At 28.8% G+C, this 22,000-nt stretch overlaps 1 protein-coding gene across 4 annotated transcripts in view; it reads right to left on the reverse strand.

Annotated features, from left to right (window-relative positions):
- Nucleotides 1–22,000, reverse strand: part of LOC123272164 (protein Skeletor, isoforms B/C) — a 74,199-nt gene that overhangs the window by 6,449 nt on the left and 45,750 nt on the right. For 3 of the 4 annotated variants that reach the window (XM_044738863.1, XM_044738864.1, XM_044738862.1), the window contains exons 5-8: nt 7,405–7,643; nt 4,213–4,393; nt 4,106–4,126; nt 3,601–3,985 (exon numbers count right to left, since the gene is read on the reverse strand). In XM_044738863.1, the coding sequence (XP_044594798.1) occupies nt 3,601–3,985; nt 4,106–4,126; nt 4,213–4,393; nt 7,405–7,643 (826 nt within the window). The remainder of the gene's footprint in view (nt 1–3,600; nt 3,986–4,105; nt 4,127–4,212; nt 4,394–7,404; nt 7,644–22,000) is intronic. The other variant, XM_044738865.1, reaches the window with a different exon arrangement.

Below are 22,000 nucleotides of genomic sequence, written 5' to 3' on the forward strand. Positions count from 1 at the left end.
ATCCGGTATGTGTACCGTACACTTTAGCATAAACTTTTGACGACGGAAGTCGCGAGGGTAATACCTTAAGTTAGACAACTTGCTAATTAGAATCAATTTTGATATTTTTTTGAAGTTTTTAATAAAATTAACTACATTTAAAATTTTTTCGAAATTCAATTATTGTTGATAAAACATGAGAACATTGACCAAAAATTTTGAAAAATTATTTTTCACTAAATTTAAACTATTTCAAAGGCTTAATCAAAACCCGCTTCTGTGTAATATCAAAATTTCCACCCTTTTAAAGAACTAATGTTTGATATATTATCCGACCCGTGTTTACCCAGTTACCAGTTACTTGTCAAAGGATACTATTTTAGTTTTGTCAATAAAAGTCTATTTATCTCTTCGGATCATTTTCAATGCGCAAGTTTAAAATTTCTAAAATCAAAACTATCCTTTTATATCACCGAGTTTAATTAAAAAAAAAAAAAATAATTGATTTAAGTCTCTATTTAATAATTGATAAAGAATTTCAAAAAATTTGTAAGCAAAAAAATTGATAAATGCAAAATTGCATTTATAGTTTTTACAATTTTTAAATATCAAGTTTTTAAAAAATTTTCTTTGCAATAATTTATTTTTCAAATAAATTCAGATATTTTTTTACCAACTGTATATTTCTCAAACAATTTACCTAATTATTATTAAATGTATTTTTGCATTTTTTTTTCTCCATATTTAAATTTAATTATCATTTTTTAAATCAAACCTTAAAGTAGTCCATTTGGGACATATAGTTTGTGCTATTTCTTTCCTTTTCACTCGCTAGTGCAGCCTTTCTCATGAGTTATCTTTTATTCGCTTTTACTAATGGTTATTTTTGTTTAATTAGCCAGTTTATTAACAATTTATAAAAAACTACAGGGTAAAAATTTTCAAAATTTCTTTGGGTTATTTAAAATATAGTATTCTAACAGGTATCCGTTTTTTTAAACGATCTTAAAATTCTTTCAATGCAATAACCATTAATATTTGTTATTTTCTCACTCATTACCCATACTGTCTGCTAAAATGTCATTTTTAATTACAATTATCTCATTTCTGGTATGGTCAATTGATTTAAAATTTCAACAGCATATCTAATGCGTATTCTATTACCCATATTTCAAATTTCGAAAACTTATTAAAATTCTGCACACTGATAGAAAATCAATCTTGATTCAAGAAACTTTTTTTCTTCAAAACTTGAACTCTTGAAACTAGATATAGATATATTTCTTTCAAGAATTTTTGTCTCTTGGTTCAAGATAGGCGATAACATTGATTCAAGATGTTACCGACTTGTGTTAAGAATGCCTTTTTTTTTTGAGTCATCCATTAATTTACTTATTTCCAAGAAATAATTTTTATTTGGTATAACAATTAAAGACTATTTAGTTTTTGAAATATACTTTGATGAATTATTTTAAGTTTTTTAAACGATAATGTTATTTTGATTGAAAAACTTAAATGTATCGATTGAAGATAATATAGCTCTTAAGCCAAGAAAATCTAAATCAAGACAAGAAATTCTTAAAGCAAAATAATCATTTGTCTTCCAAAATAAATTCTTAGATCAAGAAAATATCTCTTGAGTCAACATAAATTTTCTATCAGTGCATTTATGATCGAAATACCTTAATTGAAAAAAAAAAATTAGGAAAACGGTTGACCCTGAAGGCCATCCCTGCAACTTCCCGCTAATTTTATACTTAGGCGTTTAAAATTGCACCAATGACGTTTTTGAGCTCTTCGAGCTCAAAAATACAATTTATGGGTTATTTTGAGCTCTCCAAGCTCATAGAGATAGTTTTCCTATGCTTTTGAGCTCTTCGAGCTCAAAAGTCTGATAGGGTTTTGATGACACTATTTTTTGAATTTTTAAACCGCAATAACTTTTGAATAAATAAACCGATTTTCACGCGGTTGGTAGCATTCGACGTAGTTTTTCAAGCCTCACGAAGAATCTCAAATTTTGAATTGATCGCGCTAGAAATTTTGGAGTTATTCCGAAAAAACATTTTTTTCGGTTTTCTTTAGCTCACGATATTTCTCGAACGAATCAACCGATTTTGACCGGACTGGTGGCGATCGACGTGGTTTTTTGAGGTTAAGAGCTGATTAGTTTTTGGAATTGAACCATCAAGCCGTTTAAAAGTTATTCCAAAAAAACCACATTTGAAAAAATTTTTTTTTTCAGTTTTTTTAAGATTTATCAAAATTTATTGATCTGAATCGGTCCAAATAGTATTCAAAATCTAAGTTTGGTCAAGCCCTTTCGAATGGCACCAACCGCGATGAAATCGGTCAAGCCGTTCAAAAGTTATAAGCGGTTCACATACTTTCACACACACACACACACACACAAGAAGAAAACTGGACAGCTGTAGTAGCCTACGCGCAGCGTCTCTTGAAAGAAAAACACACACACACACACACACACACACACACACACACACACACACACACACACACACACACACACACACACACACACACACACACACACACACACACACACATACATACATACATACATACAGACACCGTGACAACCTCGCAGGGATAGTCAGGGAAGCTTCCTGTGACCTTCAAACGTCGAGATCTGATGAAAACTCGGTTTTTGCAAAACGGGGTGAAAACAACAACTTCCCGATTTTTGAAAATCTTCGATTTTCGTAGTGAGAAGTTAAAAATTGATTTTAAGTTTCTATTTAATGATTGATAAAGAATTTCCAAAAATTTGTAAGCAAAAAAATTGATAAATGCAAAATTGCATTTATAGTTTTTACAATTTTTAAATATCAAGTTTTTAAAAAATTTTCTTTGCAATAATTTATTTTTCTAAAAAATTCAGATACTTTTTTACCAACTGTATATTTTTCAAACAATTTACCTAATTATTATTAAATGTATACTTGCATTTTTTTTTCTCCATATTAAAATTTAATTATCATTTCTTAAATCAAACCTTAAATTAATGTGAAAAATTAAAAACTTAAGGTAGTACGGTTATGAAAGCAATATTTCAAGAAATCCTCGAAACTTTGAATATAAGTCATTAAATACATAATACATATGCTGTTAAAATTTGAAGACGATTTACCACACCAAGCTCGAGATAATTGCAATTGAAAATGACATTTTTGTACATGTAACATAGGAGAAGCGTGGGAAAATGACAGTATTTTTAATTTTTTCCATCGAAAGAATTTCAAGACTTTATCAAAAAACTAGTAGATTGAAGAATATGATATTTCGAACAATTAAAAAAAAAATGAAAATTTTTTACCATGTAGTTTTCGAGATTAATTAAAATCAATTTCACTTTTAGAGGATTATTTTTAGGAGAGGGGGTACAAAAAACAGCCGCTAGTCACTGAAACCGTAGTGTGTGTGTATATGTATAGAGAATATAGTAGTGACGAGTACAGTAACGTTAAAAAATCTTAACCTACAACCTTAGCTCTGTCGATACGTATAACATGGATAGCGAGTCAAAATTTTTGATCTGGATTGTCGCGGAGGTACTACCTTAATTTTTTCTAAAAATCATTGAAAAAAAATTTTCTTTACCTGTAGTAACGCCGTTTTTACGTTCACCGTCAATAAGAACAGCGTCATTTTTACCACCGACGCGTTCATCAGGACAAACGCCCCTTCTGCCATCGCACTGAGCAAGGTCCGACAAATAATAATCCTCAGCGAAGAATCTTTTCTTCCTTTTATCGTAACCAACTACGACAACGTCTCCGCCAATCATTTCCCTCCTGCCCTCTCGCCCTGACAACCCGAAAGCGATATACTGGTCCTCTCTTATCCTCCCTGAAACGCGGATTTGAACATCCTCGCCCATCAGCTCCCACTGGACCTGGACTCTGCCGTCCAACAGTTCCTTGCAATTGCTCAGCTCGTTGAGCGTTATCGGCGGCATTGGCGCTATCGGCGGGCTGCTGCTCGTCTGAATTTAAATTAAAATTAAAATAATTAATACTCGATACTTGGTAAATCCTTTGGACCTTAATTGAGAATTTTTAATAGTTTTACTATTAAAACGGGCTCGTAAGTCTACTATACTTACTGGATTATACCACCACGGAGGCTGTTCCAGTCAAAGGGAATAATTTTAATAATTTTATTAGTTGTTTTTAGTTGGTACATAAAAAAAAAATTAATTATTACAATTACCGTGATTTTAGTCTGTCCAAGGGCAGGCGGAACGTCTAGGTCTTTCGGGATCATTACATGCCCGAAATTATGCTTGTACTGCACGCACCAAACAGACAACCAATCGATGTCAAAGACAGTTAAATTTCCCGGTAGAACGATTTCAATATCCTCTCCTTGGTAGCCCCGCAGCTTTGTCAGTCTGTGTGCAAAGACAAGTCTAATTAGTTCCTAGTTCTCTCAACCACTACAGAGCTTGTTGACTTAGTATTAATTTCAGGAGCTACGATCGTTACCCGTGTTTAAAAAAGGACAAGTATTAGCTTTTTTTAAATAATCCACAGATTCGGTAGAATCTGGCGCCAAGTTCCGTTCAAATCTGCTGTAAACGGAGCGCCAGACTACCGACTGTGTTTACTGTAAGCAGAACGGTTATTTTGAGGTTGCAAAATTTTATTTAATTCTACGGTACTTTTTTTTCCTAAATTGTATATTATAACAGTAATTCATACTTTATTTGACTGTTATTAATTAATTATATTCACTTATAACAATTAATCTACTTGAAATTATTAAATTTAATCAGCACAAACTATAGCAACGCAAAAATTTCGATCCTGACTTTTTTTCGATGGGCAAAGTGATCTGCCACAGACTAAATAATTCGAGAATGCATAGTAATCCTTCATTAGATGAGAAACTACAGTTAAAAAAAGATATTTCACAGCTTGCATCTACACCCGCCAGGGTGCGCTGGAATTATTTTTACATAAACTGTAGTTTCAAGGGGATAATTTGCTATAAAAAATGCAACCAACGCCAGATTTAAGTTGGTACCAATTGTAAATTTTTATTATAATTACAAAAAATACTAAAATCCGAACAAAAACAGTTTCACTGTAAAGAAATCGCGCCAAGTCCACGTTCATAAGACTATTAAGAAAAAAAAAATTTGTTATTTTCTTTACAAAAATATATAAAATAAAAAAATAAAAAAATCCAAGTAACCGATATGATTGTTTATGATTTTCGGAAGTTAAAAAAAATTTTGTTATAAATTTAAAAATTAAGAAAAAAATTTTGGAACGTACTTGGTGTGCGTCATTGTGTATTTCAATTTTTTTAAAGTCCTAGTAAATAGATTTTACGAATTTCATTAAAAGTAAAATATTTTGCAACCGAGCACACTAAATACGTTCCAAATTTTTTTTTTAATTTTTAAATTTGTAACAAAATTTTTTTTAACTTCCGAAAATCATAAACAATCATATCGGTTACTTGGATTTTTTTATTTTTTTATTTTATATATTTTTGTAAAGAAAATAACAAATTTTTTTTTTCTTAATAGTCTTATGAACGTGGACTTGGCGCGATTTCTTTACAGAGAAACTGTTTTTGTTCGGATTTTTTATAATGTAGGAGAATTATTTTTTCTTTACAAAAAGATACAAAATAAATAAATTAAAAAATCCAAGTAACCGATATGATTGCTTATGATTTTCGAAAATTAAAAAAAATTTTATTGTAAATTTAAAAATTAAAAAAAAAAATTTAGAACGTATTTAGTGTGCGTGGTTGCAAAATATTTTACTTTTAATGAAATTCGTAAAATCTATTTACTAAGACTTTAAAAAAATTGAAATACACAATGACGCACACCAAGTACGTTCTAAAATTTTTTTTTAATTTTTAAATTTACAATAAAATTTTTTTTAATTTCCGAAAATCAAAAACAATCATATCGGTTACTTGGATTTTTTAATTTTTTTATTTTGTATCTTTTTGTAAAGAAAAAAAAATTTTTTTTTTCCTAATAGTTTTATGAACGTGGACTTGGCGCGATTTTTTTACAGTGAAACTGTTTTTGTTCGGATTTTAGTATTTTTTGTAATTATAATGAAAATTTACAATTAATACCAACTTAAATCTCGCGTTGGCAGCATTTTTTACTGCAAATTATCCCCTTGAAGCTACAGTTTATGTAGATATAATTCCAGTGCACCCTGGCGGCCGTAAATGTAAGCTGTGAATTACTTTTTTCAACTGTAGTTTCGTATCTATAGGAGGATTACTACACATTTTTATTTTATCTAGTCTGTGGCGCTGACCTTTCTCCATCAAAAAAAAGTTAGGATCGAAATTTGTGAGCGAGCTATAGTATGTGCTGATAAAATTTAATAATTTCAAGTAAATAAATTGTTATAAGTGAATATAATTAATTAATACGGTGAAATAAATTATGAATTACTGTTATAATAAACAAATTGGGTAAAAAAAGTATTTTAGAATTAAATAAAATTTCGCAGCCTCAAAAAACCGTTCTGCTCACAGTAAACACAGTCGGTAGTCTGGCGCTCCGTTTACAACGGATTTGAACGGAACTTGGCGCCAAATTCTACCGAATCTGTGGATTTATTTTACTTTTTGCTATTTGGCTCTATGCCTTGGCATTTAAATTTCAATAAATAAATAAATAAATAAATTTTTCTTGGTTTGAGTAAATTTTACTTGATTTAAGAATTTTTTTTCCAATAAAAAAATTTAAACATAAATTTTTTTCTTGGCTCACGAATTTTTCTATTAAATTAACTCAATTTTTTTTTCAAACTAAAATTAAAAATTGTCTATTCATTATTTTTTCCATCATTTAAAAAATATTTTATTAATGATTAAAAAATCGGCTTTTTCTTCAAAATAATTGTTAAGATTAATTATAAGAATGAATAATTGTTCTATAAACGTAATTTTATATCTTAAATTTAATTTTTTAAAAGCTTATTCCCCTTTTAGGAAATTTATTTTTAAAAAATTACCAAAATTAAAAAAAAAAAAATTTGACGTACAAACATAGCCTGAATATTTGGATAATAATTATAATTTTTAATTTATTTTTTGGATAAATCAATTGACTAATTATGTTGATAACAAATAACTATATTATCAATAATAAATAAAAGAGATAACAATTATATCTGTTTAGACTTAAACTTTTTCCCAAAAAAAAAAAAAAAAAGAATAAAACTCTACAGTTTATCGCGAAGAAGTCTTTCAGCAAACTTGCATTTAAAAATAAAACCATTGTCCATAAATTTTTTAAAAGTAATTTCAATTGACTCGGCAGCAATTAGAGCTCCTTATATTAAGTAACTACCATACACAGTAGGTCTATAAATATATAGAAAAGTATATAGATATATAAAGGTATATCTTTACCCTCCAACTTCATTGGGAACTTTAAAGCCCATTGTGTTGGGTTCTGGCCCCGTTCCAACCCAGAAGTAGGCATCGGGTCCAGCTCCGTCGTAATGTAGGTTCGGTATGTACAGAGTTTTGCTATCTAGGATACTTATGTTTCCGCTCCGGAGTCCGTGAGCCAGCCGGGAAAACTCGGGCAGCACTCGGGGCCGTGGAATTTCAAGATGCACCGGGAATACGATGTCCCCGAAGTCGACCTGCAAAATAAATCATCATTAAATTAGTATTATCAATTATCATTCATGTTACAATTTTTATTACGCTGTAAAAAATTTGTAGTGTGGATAATTTTTAAGGGATTTATTCCTTCCGGAGTGAAATTCACTCCACGGATTTTATTATTTATATTATTTTTTCAAATAATAATTGTAGATTTAAGAATTCATATAATGTTTTTCTTTAGTTTGAAATAAAAAATAAATTTTAAAATTGTATCAATATTTTTTTTTTAATTTTTACAAGTCGCATTTTTATATAAATTATGATTATATTAATTTATTTCTTAAAAAATTCTAATAATTGCCATATAAACATTAATTTCAGTTATCTATACTATTAAGTGAATAAGAAAAATTTTGTGTCCAGGATAGTCACATGATAAAATCGGGTTTTATAGTAAAATTTAGTGTCATTGCAAAGGTTTTGACTTTAATTTGTGCCTTTTCAACGTTTCATATCATTCTCATCAATAGTAAATTTATGATGATAAGTATTTAGGCTGCATTCGAAAATATTCTATCTCTAGATACAAAATTAAAAAATGACCTTGTATCTCGCGAATTATTGACATTTTTAAAGATATAAGCTCATCCCGACATTACACTCATCGAGACCTTTCATTTGAGTACCCACATCAATTTTTCATATATTTATATATATTATATATTATATATTATATATTATATATTATATATTATATATATAATATATATGTATATATAAAAAATATATGAAAAATTCATATGGGTAATCAAATGAAAGCTCTTGATGAGTGTAACATCTAGATGAGCTTATATTGTTAGAAATATCATTAGTTTAGAAGATAAAATATAATTTCTTAATTATTGTCATTTTTTAAGATATAAACTCATCCTGATGTTATACTTATCAAGACCTTTCATTTGAGTACCCACATCAGTTTTTCATATATTTATATATATTATATATATGTATATATAAAAAATATATCAAAAATGCATGTTGGTACTCAAATGAAAGCTCTTGATGAGTGTAACATCTAGATGAGCTTATATTGTTAGAAATATCATTAGTTTAGAAGATACAATATAATTTCTTAATTATTGACATTTTTTAAGATATAAACTCATCCTGATGTTATACTTATCAAGACCTTTCATTTGAGTACCCACATCAGTTTTTCATATATTTATATATATTATATATATGTATATATAAAAAATATATCAAAAATGCATGTTGGTACTCAAATGAAAGCTCTTGATGAGTGTAACATCTATAGATGAGCTTATATCGTTAGAATTATTATTAGTTTAGAAGATACAATGTAATTTTTTAATTATTGACATTTTTGAAGATATAAGCTCATCTTGATGTCACACTTATCACGACCTTTCATTTGAGTACCAACATCAATTTTTCATATATTTATATATATATATATATATATATATATATATATATATATATATATATATATATATATATATATATATCAAAATGCATGCGGGTACTCAAATGAAAGCTCTTGATGAGTGTAACATCGGGATGAGCTTATATCTTTACAATTGTCAATAGTTAAGAAAGTACAGTGCAATTTAACAAAATTCATTATTGAATAAAGTAAAATTTTATTTATTTATAGTTCACAAGTCACGGCAGTCATATAGTGACTGCAGGGCTGCTAGTATTAAATTAATCAATATTATTTAACTAAACGTAGTAATGTTACTAATTTATTATACGCCAAGATTTATCAAAAAAACTTAAAAATAAAATAATCTTTATAAAAATTTGGTTCAATATTCCAAATTTCTTTAAAAATACATATAATTCATATTTACAATTCTAAACTTTAGATAAATTATTTAAATTAAAATTTATTCCCACAATCATTTCGGATAAAAATCCATTTACTTCGCTAAAAAAAAAATTCAATGTTTATAATTTCTTCACTCTAAAATTCTAATTCAAAATTCACTCCCGACTTTTCACAGTGTATAACATTAATCTTATCACTTATGATAATTACGACTTATATTATAACTGCAAAGTAGATCGATTTGTCAATTGCCGATGTTGAGGGTCAGGACAGATTTTCCCCGCGGCCCAAGCAAGTCGAGAAGTAAAAAAATAAAAAATAGGGAGCGAAAATCACTAAAGGGAAAATGAAGAAATTTATTCTTCCCGGTTTAGTTTTGTCGGGAGTTGAAATCTAACATAATTCAATGTTAGAAGTTATATTAGTGTAACCCTGATATGATAGTTAGATCGTTTATCTGGTAAGCCGGATTTTAGTACCCTGGTATTACAGGGGCGTCCCTTTAAGGGAACGCCGTCACTTTTCCCCGTCGTTGGCATATACTGTCGGAATATAATGTAGTGTAATGTAATAGAGAACAGCGGAGCAGTAGGCAAGTGATCTATCCTCAGGCATCAGGCACTCGTTGACGCCCCTGCAACCATTATTCGAGGGGAGTCGCTGCCAAGAGCTCCTCCACCCTCTGAATCCAGTCTAGTACAGATACTGAGCCAAATCAGTGTATATTGGGATATAAGGACCTATATGGATCCTCTAAGAGCATTTATATTTAATTATTTTTTTTTATATCATCGCCGAAAGCTGGACCGGTTAAGATAAACCGCTTATGCTACAAAAATAAACGAACTTACGATTATTTTATTTTTTTCAATTATTGGGATTTTTATTTGGAAGTAAATTGGTGATTAAAGATTTTTTTTTTAACACTCTGAGTTTTTTTAATGGAATTATTCAATTTGCAATTTTTATTTTAAAGTTTAAATAATTTTCTAAAAATTTAACTTTTTGATTTTTAATTTAAGTAAAAAGCTTACACTAAATTTATAAAAAATTTTATTTAGACAGAAATGTATAGACAAAAAAAAATTGTTTATTAGAAGTAGAAATAAATTTGATGTGAAGAAAAAAATCAGGTCAAAAAATATTTAGTTTTTTTTCTTCAAAATTAGTCAAAAAAAAGAAAAAAATTTCCGTTTTTTTGATAAAAAAAAATACTACAAAACCGTAGATATAAGTAGATAAATTTTATTAATGATTGTTGGTTGACATAAAACTTTTATTTATCACTAATATACCTTTAAAAAGAATTGAAAAAATTTATTTTGATCAATTTATATAATTATCGTAAATCTGCCGTAAAATAAAACAATTTTTAAGTATGTTGATCTATTGTGTCAAAAAAACCAGGTAAGAATTTTTTTTTAATTCAATTCACAAATCTATATTATTAAGAGAATAAGACAAATTTTTTTAGGGTAGACAAATGATAAAATCGATTTTTTTAGTGAAATTTAATGTCATTACAAAGGTCTTGATTTAAATTTGTGATTTTTTAAGGTTTCATTTCATTTTCACCGATATTCAATTTATGATAATGAGTATTTAGGCTGCATTAAAAAATGCTCTATTTCTAGATTTATAATTAAGAAATGACCTTGTATCTTGTGAATTATGAACGTTTTTCAAGATATAAGCTCATCCTGATGTTATACTCATCGAGACCTTTTATTTGAGTACCCACATCAATTTTTCATATATTTTATATATTTATATATATGTATATATAAAAAATATATCAAAAATGCATGTGGGTACTCAAATGAAAGCTCTTGGTGGATGTAACATCGGTATGAGCTTATATCTTTAAAAACGTCAATAGTTAAGAAATTACCTTGTATCTTGTCAACTTATGATATTTTTAAAGATATAAGCTCATCCCGATGTTACTCTCATCAAGACCTTTCATTTGAGTACCCACATCAATTTTTCATATATTTTATATATTTATATATATGTACATATGAAGAATATATCAAAAATGCATGTGGGTACTCAAATGAAAGCTCTTGATGAGTGTAAAATCGGTATGAGCTTATATCTTTATAATCGTCAATAGTTAAGATACGACCCTGTATTTTGTGAGCTATTGACATTTTTCAAGATATAAGCTCATCCCGATGTTATACTCATCGAGACCTTTTATTTGAGTACCCACATCAATTTTTGATATATTTACATATATTATATATATGTATATATGAAAAATATATCAAAAATCCATGTGGGTACTCAAATGAAAGCTCTTGATGAATGTAACATCGGGATGAGCTTATATCTTTAAGAATGTCAATATTTAAGAAAGTACAGTGCAATTTAACAAAAGTAATTATTTAATAAAACATAATTTTATTTATTTATAATTCACGAGTTACGGCAGTCACATAGTGACTGCATGGTTGCTAGTATTTATTAATCAATTCATTAATTCCTTCTTTAATAATAAATTTCCAAAAATTTCACTTCAAAAAATACTCTAAAACCTAAAAACTAAATCAAAGTCATAATAAATCAAATTCAAAATTAATTTCTCTGCGCGCGCATCCCGCCATTTTATGAAAGCCCGCCATTTTGTCAACTTTACAATCTTTCAACTTCTTTTACTATTTTATTCGCTAAATTTATGCGTAAATTTTTTTATAAACCCACATTTTTATGTAAAAATTTAATAACACTTCATAAATTTTTTTTTAAAATTTACTTTTACAAAGAAGATATTTATCAAAAAAAAAAAAAAATCCAATAATAAAACACGTTAAAATATTTATTTTAAGCAAAAAAAAAATTAAAAAGTACCAAAAAAAAATCAGGTCTGACTAAAACAGAAATTACTACTCAATTTCTTCCCTAAAAAAATTCTAAATAAAAAAAAAAATAACTTCCAGAAAAATTCAGACGATGAAAAAAAATTACAGCATATATAAAGACAAATACCCTTCAGGCAGATGACATAGGGTGAGATTCAATGGTAGTGGCTCTAACGAGGCGCCAAGTAGTCTCAATTTCCTCATATCAGTCTAGTGTCCACTCTCTGGGGAGCTGTAATCTTCCATAACACAGAACAAAATTTTTCGCCGTTCCAACTAATGTCCCATAAAATCTTTCGGTAATTTCTCGACTTGTAAATAAATAAAACTATAATGCAGTGTAAGTACATTAAGTACACAATATAAGCAAAGAGAGAGATTGCGGGTGGGTAGAAGCATAAAGCTGTGCTTCCATTCGAATCATATTTATATATAAAATAAAATAAAGTACACTCGTGTCAGAATATAACACAGAGCGACTAAATTTATTCGTGATGGTTTTCTTATCATATCGGTACAAAGTGGAAAGTGGGCGTCGCCAAAGCTCAGAGTTACCTGGGAGAACTTTCGCAAGCTCTCGGCCAATAGGACCAGCTCCCGGGTCGAATACCACGATAGCTTTGCAAGCTCCCTCTGCGCGCGCAATTTTACAAGCAACTCCTTTCATGAGGGCACAAAAATTATAACTTTTGCTCGTTGGTTTGCCCACCAAAGAAATCTAATATATCTATATTTGTATGTATGTACATATATATGTAGATAGATTTTAAAGGTAGGGGTTGCAAAGAAGAAATGATGGCAGCTGAGGTTCGTGGTCAGACTAGCGCAACGTTAACTTTGCTCTACTTTACCTCGGAACTTTTTTATTTTTCTTCTTTTGCCCTTGCAAGCTCTACTAACTCTTGTTTGCCGCCATCTTTTTTCTCTTTTTCATAGACTATATACCGTGACACATTATTCCAGACAGGGTGAACATCAATGTGCTTATGCACTTTTACACTCGCAAAAAAATTCACATTAGTGTGTTCTGCCTATTGTGAATTTATCAAAATAACCATAAACATCTCGCGTTTTTTTTTAGCTTCGACTTTTTTTTCAAATTCTAGTTTTATGTCAATCATTGTTGAACGCGTTTTTACTGGAAAATTTTTCCGAGGAATTTAAGTCGAATTGGTGGCGATAAGCGTGCAGTTTAGTTTATATTTATAAGGGAAAATGGTAAGATTTTATTCTGAAATTTGATTCGTTTTATTTGATTATTCAAAATTGTAACTTTTGTCGAATTTATAATTTAACGATAAGATTTACAAAATTTAGCTCAGAATTTTTATTTACAAATTTTGAAAACCTTGGATAAGTTTTATATTTCTGTTTTTTAATTTAAAACTCATGTTCTGGGAAAAGGAAGAGAGATAAATTTTTTTGTACACGGAAAAAAGTAAATTGTAATAAATAAATAGTCGATTTATAATAAGTAATTATCAACTGGAAAAAATTACCATTTCAAACAGTAAAATTGTAATTTTAATAATTACTTTATAATATTTATCATTTAAATGCTACAATTTATTATTTACACGGAAGAAAATATTATTTCAAACAGTAATAATCGCTAAGTGAAAGTCCAAAATGTTAAAGTATACACGGAGAAAATTTTATAGTAGAGTTTATTATCTAGTTATGTTAAAATTTATTAACTGAATTCGATAGTAGTAAATATTATTTAAATAATTAAATAAACCATCTGAATTGTAGTATTTACCATCCTGATGGTAACTACTACTATTATGATGGTAATCAGTAATAATAACTGTTAGGGGGCGTCCATTAATTACGTGAGGTGTTCTAGGGGGGGAGTGGATCATGCTAAATCTTACCAAATCTCACTTAGGGGGAAGGGGGGGGGGGATCTTAACAAATATCACGTAATTTTTTCTCTAGAAAAAAACAGTGTAAAATTGCGTGAAAAAGTATTTCTATAATAAAATATGGCCAAATTTGACACAATAGTGTTTGTCGTATTCGTCTGAACCTTGCAGAGCAGCAAAGTAGCGCTAGTAATTTGATTATTGATCGATAGGATTCACTAATTTTTTAGGTATAGATTTCTTTAGAAATCTATCGGTGGTAGCCGGTCTCATAGTCGTAATTTTAATACAATTTTGTCATAATTTGTTTAATTATCTTCAATTTAAACTATTGTTCGTCGACTTTTAATACTTTTTTCAATTTATTTCGTAGTTGAGAAAATTAAAAAAAAATCAATAATAAATTAAATTTTAGCTTTTATCATCAAATGACTTTTATATGTAAAAAATCCTATTTTTTAGGTAGATGTCTTTAAATATCTATTTGCTATAGTCAGTCTCATATCGTTATTTGCAAAAATATAATAAAATTTAGTATAGACCGGATAGCTCAAATGGTAGAGTAGCCGACATGTCTTCGGAAGGTTCTGGGTTCGAATCTCAGTCCGAGCTATCTAATAATTTTTTCTCGCATATTCTATAAACTCACATTAAGATGATCCTCTCCACATTTCTTTCTCAATCCTTTCCTACCAATATCCTGTTACGTGAATGTGGAACGCTTCACGTAATAATTACCGTAACTCCTATTCTTTCCCGCATCACAGCATTATTTATATTTGTAAAAATTTTTCTTCAAATTCTATTCTTGGTTGAAGTCATTTTTTCTTAATTCAAATTATCATAAATACTTGATATAATAAATTTTTATATTTGATCAAGATTTTTAGATACTTTAGGGAATATACATTTTTTTACAATTATAAATAATGCTGTGAAGCGGGAAAGAATAGGAGTTACGGTAATTATTACGTGAAGCGTTCCACATTCACGTAACAGGATATTGGTAGGAAAGGATTGAGAAAGGAGTGCGGAGAGGATCATCTTAATGTGAGTTTATAGAGTATGCGAGAAAAAATTATTAGATAGCTCGGACAGGGATTCGAACCCAGAACCTTCCGAAGACATGTCGGCTACTCTACCATTTGAGCTATCCGGTCTATACTAAATTTCCTTTCGCTTATTCTATATACATTAAGCCACACCGTCCATCTTACGGCAATCATTTTACAAATACAAATATAAATATTAGCTTATAACACGAGGCTGAATTTTCTCAAAGCAAGATTTTCTTGACTTAAATAAATTTTCTTGGATCAAGATACGTATTTCTTAAAGCAAGAGAATTAATTTTGTTGGAATAAGTGAAATTTCTTGTCAAAAAAAATTTTTTTTTTCAAGAAAATAATTAGGAAGAAAAATATTTTCTTGGCTCAAGTGAAACTTTTTTTCTGTGTAGTTTTGAATTAAAAACTCAAATTCTGAGCGAAGAAGGGAGATAAATTAAAATTGTTAAGGACCTTTCTTTTAAGAAGTAAATACTAATCCTTATCAATTTTTTATACCTCCAATATTTCACTTAAAATCAAGCCTTTAAACTCACACTTGACATTTAAAAATTTAACACTCGATAAATTACATCCCACTTTATTAATTCTCAGTTAAAAAGCGCTTGAAGCTATTATAATTATAACTCATAAAAATGCTTTTGTCGATAACACATAACACCTACACAGCTTATGAGTTTTTATTCGTCAACAATTCTCTGAAAGCTCAGTATATTAAAAAGTTTTTATTAATCTGGAATTTGAAACGCAAGTAAGTGGGCGATGATCATTATGCGGGCGGTTTAATGGTCAAAGGTCAGTCGTAGGCAATGCTTGAAAACGCTTCCTGAAATGCCATTAGCGCGATTGCGATTAGTATTGTCTCTGGGTTGAAGTTCTCTTTGTTTATCGTTTACTCGGCATTAATATAAATATTTTATTTGAGTACTTTTGGCCAGAGCTATCATATGTCAGCTCGGTGGAGTGTTTTATTGAAGTTCGTGGGTGTAAGCGTTAAAAGTTCAATTTTTCAAAAGGTTGCAGGTCACTCGTTTTTTATATTTGCTTTGGAATTTGTCGGGATTTAAATTAAAAATATAAAAAGCCCCAAATCAAATAGTGTGATACGATATGTTCTATTTTTGTTGGAGATTAAATATTTTCATGTTTTTTAGTGACTTATATTTATCGCTTGTTTGTATTTATAAAGCAAGCTTGCGGCGTATGCGTTTTTTGGTAGACTTTTATATTAATTACATTTATGGTACTTGAGATTAAATAAAATTTTTTTCTTTTTTTATTAGTTAAATTATTTATTTATAAATATAATTTTTATTTTGCTTTTTTAGAGTTTCAATTTAAATAAATATTTTTATGGAATTTTTTTTTTTCAAATAAAAAAATATTCTGAATAATAGTAATTTTATTTAAATTTATTTGAGACTATATTTTTTTCTATATTGACTTTTTTTATGAATAATTGAATTTATAGAAAATTAAAAGAAAAATTTTTTGTATGATAAAATTGAACAAAAGCTATAAATGCAATATTTTATTAATAATTATTTATATTTTGAATGAAATTAAAATAATAATAATTAATAACAATAGAATTTTTATTGATTATTTTAGAATTACTCTAAAGTGTATTATATAAAACAATTTTTGATTAAAAAAATTTTATAAAAATGTCTATTTCTAAACGGGAATTAAAATGAAATTTTTATTTTATTGTTATGATTAATATATGTTAATTTTCAAAATATATTTAATTTTATGAAAATTAGATAAATGTACTCTGAAAATTGCATTAATTTTGAGGATCAATACAAGGTAAAAATGTTATCTAGTGTAAAATATTGATTAAAAATAACTAGCAACCTTGCAGTCACTATGTGACTGCCGAGACTGGTGAACTATAAATAAATAAAATTTTGCTTTATTAAATAATGACTTTTTGTTAAATTGCACTGTACTTTTTTAACTATTGACGTTTTTAAAGATATAAGCTCTTCTCGATGTTATACTTATTAAAACCTTTCATTTGAGTACCCACATGCATTTTTGATATATTTTTCATATCTTCATATATATAATATATATAAAATATATGAAAAATTGATGTGGGTACTCGAATGAAAGGTCTCGATGAGCGTAACATCAGAATGAGCTTATATCTTTAAAAATGTCATTAGTTGACAAGATAGCAATGTCACTTCTTAACTATTGACATTTTTCAAGATATAAGCTCATCCCGATGTCATACTCATCAAGAGCTTTCATTTGAGTACCCACATGCATTTTTGATATATTTTTCATATCTTCATATATATGATATATATAAAATATATGAAAAATTGATGTGGGTACTCAAATGAAAGGTCTCGATGAGCGTAACATCAGAATGAGCTTATATCTTTAAAAATGTCATTAGTTGACAAGATAGCAATGTCATTTTTTAACTATTAACATTTTTCAAGATATAATCTCATCTTGATGTTAAGCTCGTCGAGACCTTTCATTTGAGTACCCTCACGATTCTTTTCATATATATATATATATATATATATATATATATATATATATATATATATATTATATTCTCCATATTTGTGGAATATCTAAAATATATAAAAAATACGTGTGGGTATTCAAATGAAAGGTCTCGATAAGTGTAACATCGGGATGAGCTTATATCTTTAAAAATGTCAATATTTCTAAAGATAAAAGGTTATTTCTTGATTATGTTTCTAGATAAAAATTATATAATTTATATTGAAAATGCATTGAATTATTCATATTATTATTATTGCAATTCTTCTACTGTTATTGTCATAATTATTTTTCTAATTATATTAGAATTTTTTTTCGATGGATTAATTTATTATGATAATATACGAGATTCTGAAACTAAAAATTGTAGTTTGGATGAAAATTTTCGGGTCATATTTTTATAAATATTTGAATTAACTTAATTTAAAATATATCGATTGATTGAATTTATTGTACAAGTTTGAAAAAAAAAAAGAACCTTAAATTTTTTATGAAAAAAAAAAATGAACAAGTGAGAATAAATGACGTTAATAATTAACATAACTATAAAAATAATATTAAAATCGGCCGGACAGATTGATCCCTTTCTGGTTGGTGTTTGCCCGGCCAGCATCGACCGGTTTCGCTGGATGTCTGCGTGAATGTCGGATTCCATTTACGCTTGCGCATTTAACCACCACTAGCATATCACAACTTATTCGCGATCGAATAGACTCGTACAATGTTTTATAAAATCGAGAATCCAGAACCAGAGGGATAAAAAAGAAAGAGATGGAAAAAATGTTCATCCCTCTTCACTGTTTCTCTGATTCGACATTATTCGCGATCGCTGCTAAATCTCTGCTATTATTATACGTTGTGCCCGAATAATTCGCCGGCACAGAGCACAGGAAAAAGGCTACTCGAGTCCGAGCTGAAGTCTTTCCTGCAATCCTCCAGGTAAACCACTTCCAAACTCAAACATCCTTTTAGACTAAAAAAACAATTGTACTAATAATTTATGTTTGTTCATCGGTATTTTACTTTTTTTTATTTTTTTTTAGTATCAAACTTTTCCATTGAACTATCAATTTTTTATCTTTTTCTATTTTTGCACAAAAAAAATTAACTTGAATAAAATAAATAATTTTGAAGAATTTAATCTTCATTTTTATTTGATAGTTAAACATATTTATTTGACCTTAGAGCCAAAGTTTCTTCAAGACCATCAATAAACAATGCATTTTTTTTTTTTTTTTTTTTTTAGAAAAATTTATAAACTAAGATATTTTTCTTAGTTTAAGTAAATTTTATTTAATCCTAGAACTTTTCGTCTTAATTCATGACAATCGAACTTTTTTGGATAATTTTCTAGGTTCAAGAATATTTCTCTTCATTCAAGTTAATTTTCTTTTCAGAGTGATTTAAAAAAAAAAAAAAAATTTGATTTAAAACGTCAATTTGAACTGAAATTTAAATGATTACTAACAACTAGGGGTGTGCGAATAATTCGAACTTACGAATTATTTGTTCCGAATCGAATATTAATATTCGATTCGAAATTCGAATCGAATAATTCGAAATTCGACGAATAATTCGAAAAATTTCGAATAATTTGAAAAGTTTCGAATAATTCGAAAATTTTCTAATAATTCCCGAATAGTTCGAAAAATTCGCGAATCATCGAAATATTGCTGAATCTTCTATTGTTTCCAATTTGAATTCCATTAGATCGTGTGTAAAAATATTATATTTATAGACCGGATATACATAGACCACATTTTTACAAATATAAATAATGCTGTGAAGCGGGAAAGAATAGGAGTTACGGTAATTATTACGTGAAGCGTTCCACATTCACGTAACAGGATATTGGTAGGAAAGGATTGTGGAGAGGATCATCTTAATGTGAGTTTATAGAATATGCGAGAAAAAATTATTAGATAGCTCGGACTGGGATTCGAACCCAGAACCTTCCGAAGACATGTCGGCTACTCTAACATTTGAGCTATCCGGTCTATACTAAATTTCCTTTCGCTTATTCTATATATATTAAGCCACACCGTCCATCTTACGGTAAGCATTTTTACAAATATAAATAATGCTGTGAAGCGGGAAAGAATAGGAGTTACGGTAATTATTACGTGAAGCGTTTCACATTCACGTAACAGGATATTGGTAGGAAAGGATTGAGAAAGGAGTGCGGAGAGGATCATCTTAATGTGAGTTTATAGAATATGCGAGAAAAAATTATTAGATAGCTCGGACTGGGATTCGAACCCAGAACCTTCCGAAGACATGTCGGCTACTCTAGCATTTGAGCTATCCGGTCTATACTAAATTTCCTTTCGCTTAATCTATATACATTAAGCCACACCGTCCATCTTACGGTAAGCATTTTTACAAATATAAATAATGCTGTGAAGCGGGAAAGAATAGGAGTTACGGTGATTATTACGTGAAGCGTTTCACATTCACGTAACAGGATATTGGTAGGAAAGGATTGAGAAAGGAATGTGGAGAGGATCATCTTAATGTGAGTTTATAGAATATGCGAGAAAAAATTATTAGATAGCTCGGACTGGGATTCGAACCCAGAACCTTCCGAAGACATGTCGGCTACTCTACCATTTGAGCTATCCGGTCTATATATAATTTATATTTATAAATTTATTTATTCACTAGCTGTTACCCGCCCGCTCCACTGAGCACTTTATAGAATTGTATTTTTAGATCTAGACACGAAATTCAATTGGAGTATTGTTTTGACTTGCACAGATTTCAAATTCCATCGGATTGGCCTGTACCTTTTAACCATGTAATTATTCTAGCTAATATTCATTGTAACGTTTAATATGCAATCACTGTAACATTCCCGTGGCTTTCTTTAAAAAATGAATAGTAATTGACACGAAGAAAAAAATTTTAAATGAACATTGAAAGTTTCAGTTAAAGTATTTCAATTAAAAATTAATTTTCAATTTTTTTTTATCAAGATCCAAGTCAATTTTTTAATTAATGTAAATAAAATATCAGTGCAATTTTTCTTTGCCCTCGATCCACTAAAATCTGAAACTAAAACAAGCAACAAATATGTATCGAGGTAAACATTTAATGCGTGAATAAATGACTAGAGGCATTTGCTCTCATTTCCGTGGTGGTATCTAGTTTATTGGCCACACAGGAGCCTTGAAGATATGCCGCTGGCTATTAATATCTATAAATGGATATTAGTTGATTCCCGGTGCAAGAAGAGAAGAGATGTTTCAAGGACTCAGAACTGAGAACTGAGAACTGAGAACTCGGAACTCAGAACTGAGAACTGAGAACTCGGAACTCAGGACATGGGTATACAATAGTAGTATGCAGTGTGTGTACTTTGCATAGATGTATATGTTTATGTATATTGCGGATGGTGTATTGTATGCTCGATACAAAGGAAGAAGAGTAGATGGGGCGTTGCTTCCTGGTCCACTCGGTGCCACCAACAGTCTCCGGGGCGTTCTCGACTCAGACGCTGCTTAATTAACGCGTCATCATTGATCAAGGGGAAACTTTAAGGGTCGTTTCAGTATGACTTTCCAAAGACACAGACATTATACTATTGTAAGCCTTAATTATTTCCATATAATTTCAAATACAACACACACTGTCTGCTTTGTCTCCTTCCTCGTCCTGGATTTAATTTTCTTGATTTTTTTTATCAACTCAAGAAGATGATATGCTCTTGAAAACAAATTTCAAGTTTCAAGACAAGAAATTCCTTAACTAAGACATAATATTCTCTTTAATATAATAATTGCACGATTCATAATGCAAAGCATTAACAAGTGCTTTTATTTTTGAAATTTTTATTTTATTATATTAATTTCCGAGATATAAAACTTTTTAAAGTGATCTTTTTAGAATATTATGAATTTTGGGAAGCAATATTTAAATTGCCATACCTTTTGAACCACTGAAGATAAAAATTTGGTCCAATTTTTTTTGGATAGACTAGGTCTAAAGCTTCAATTTTATTCCTGTAATGATCAATTTTCGAGCAATAGTTTCCAAGTTATAGGATTTTTAAAAATATCTAAATCAAAAAACTTTGTTTTTGGAAACTGATTATTAATCTTTGAACATCTATATTTTGTAAACTATCAAAGATAAAAATTTGTTCTAAATTTTTTTGGATAGATTAAGTCTTAAGCTTCAATTTTATTTTTGTAATGATCAATT

This window comes from Cotesia glomerata, linkage group LG9 (genome assembly GCF_020080835.1).
Source record: "Cotesia glomerata isolate CgM1 linkage group LG9, MPM_Cglom_v2.3, whole genome shotgun sequence".
Taxonomy (NCBI): Eukaryota; Metazoa; Arthropoda; class Insecta; order Hymenoptera; family Braconidae; genus Cotesia; species Cotesia glomerata.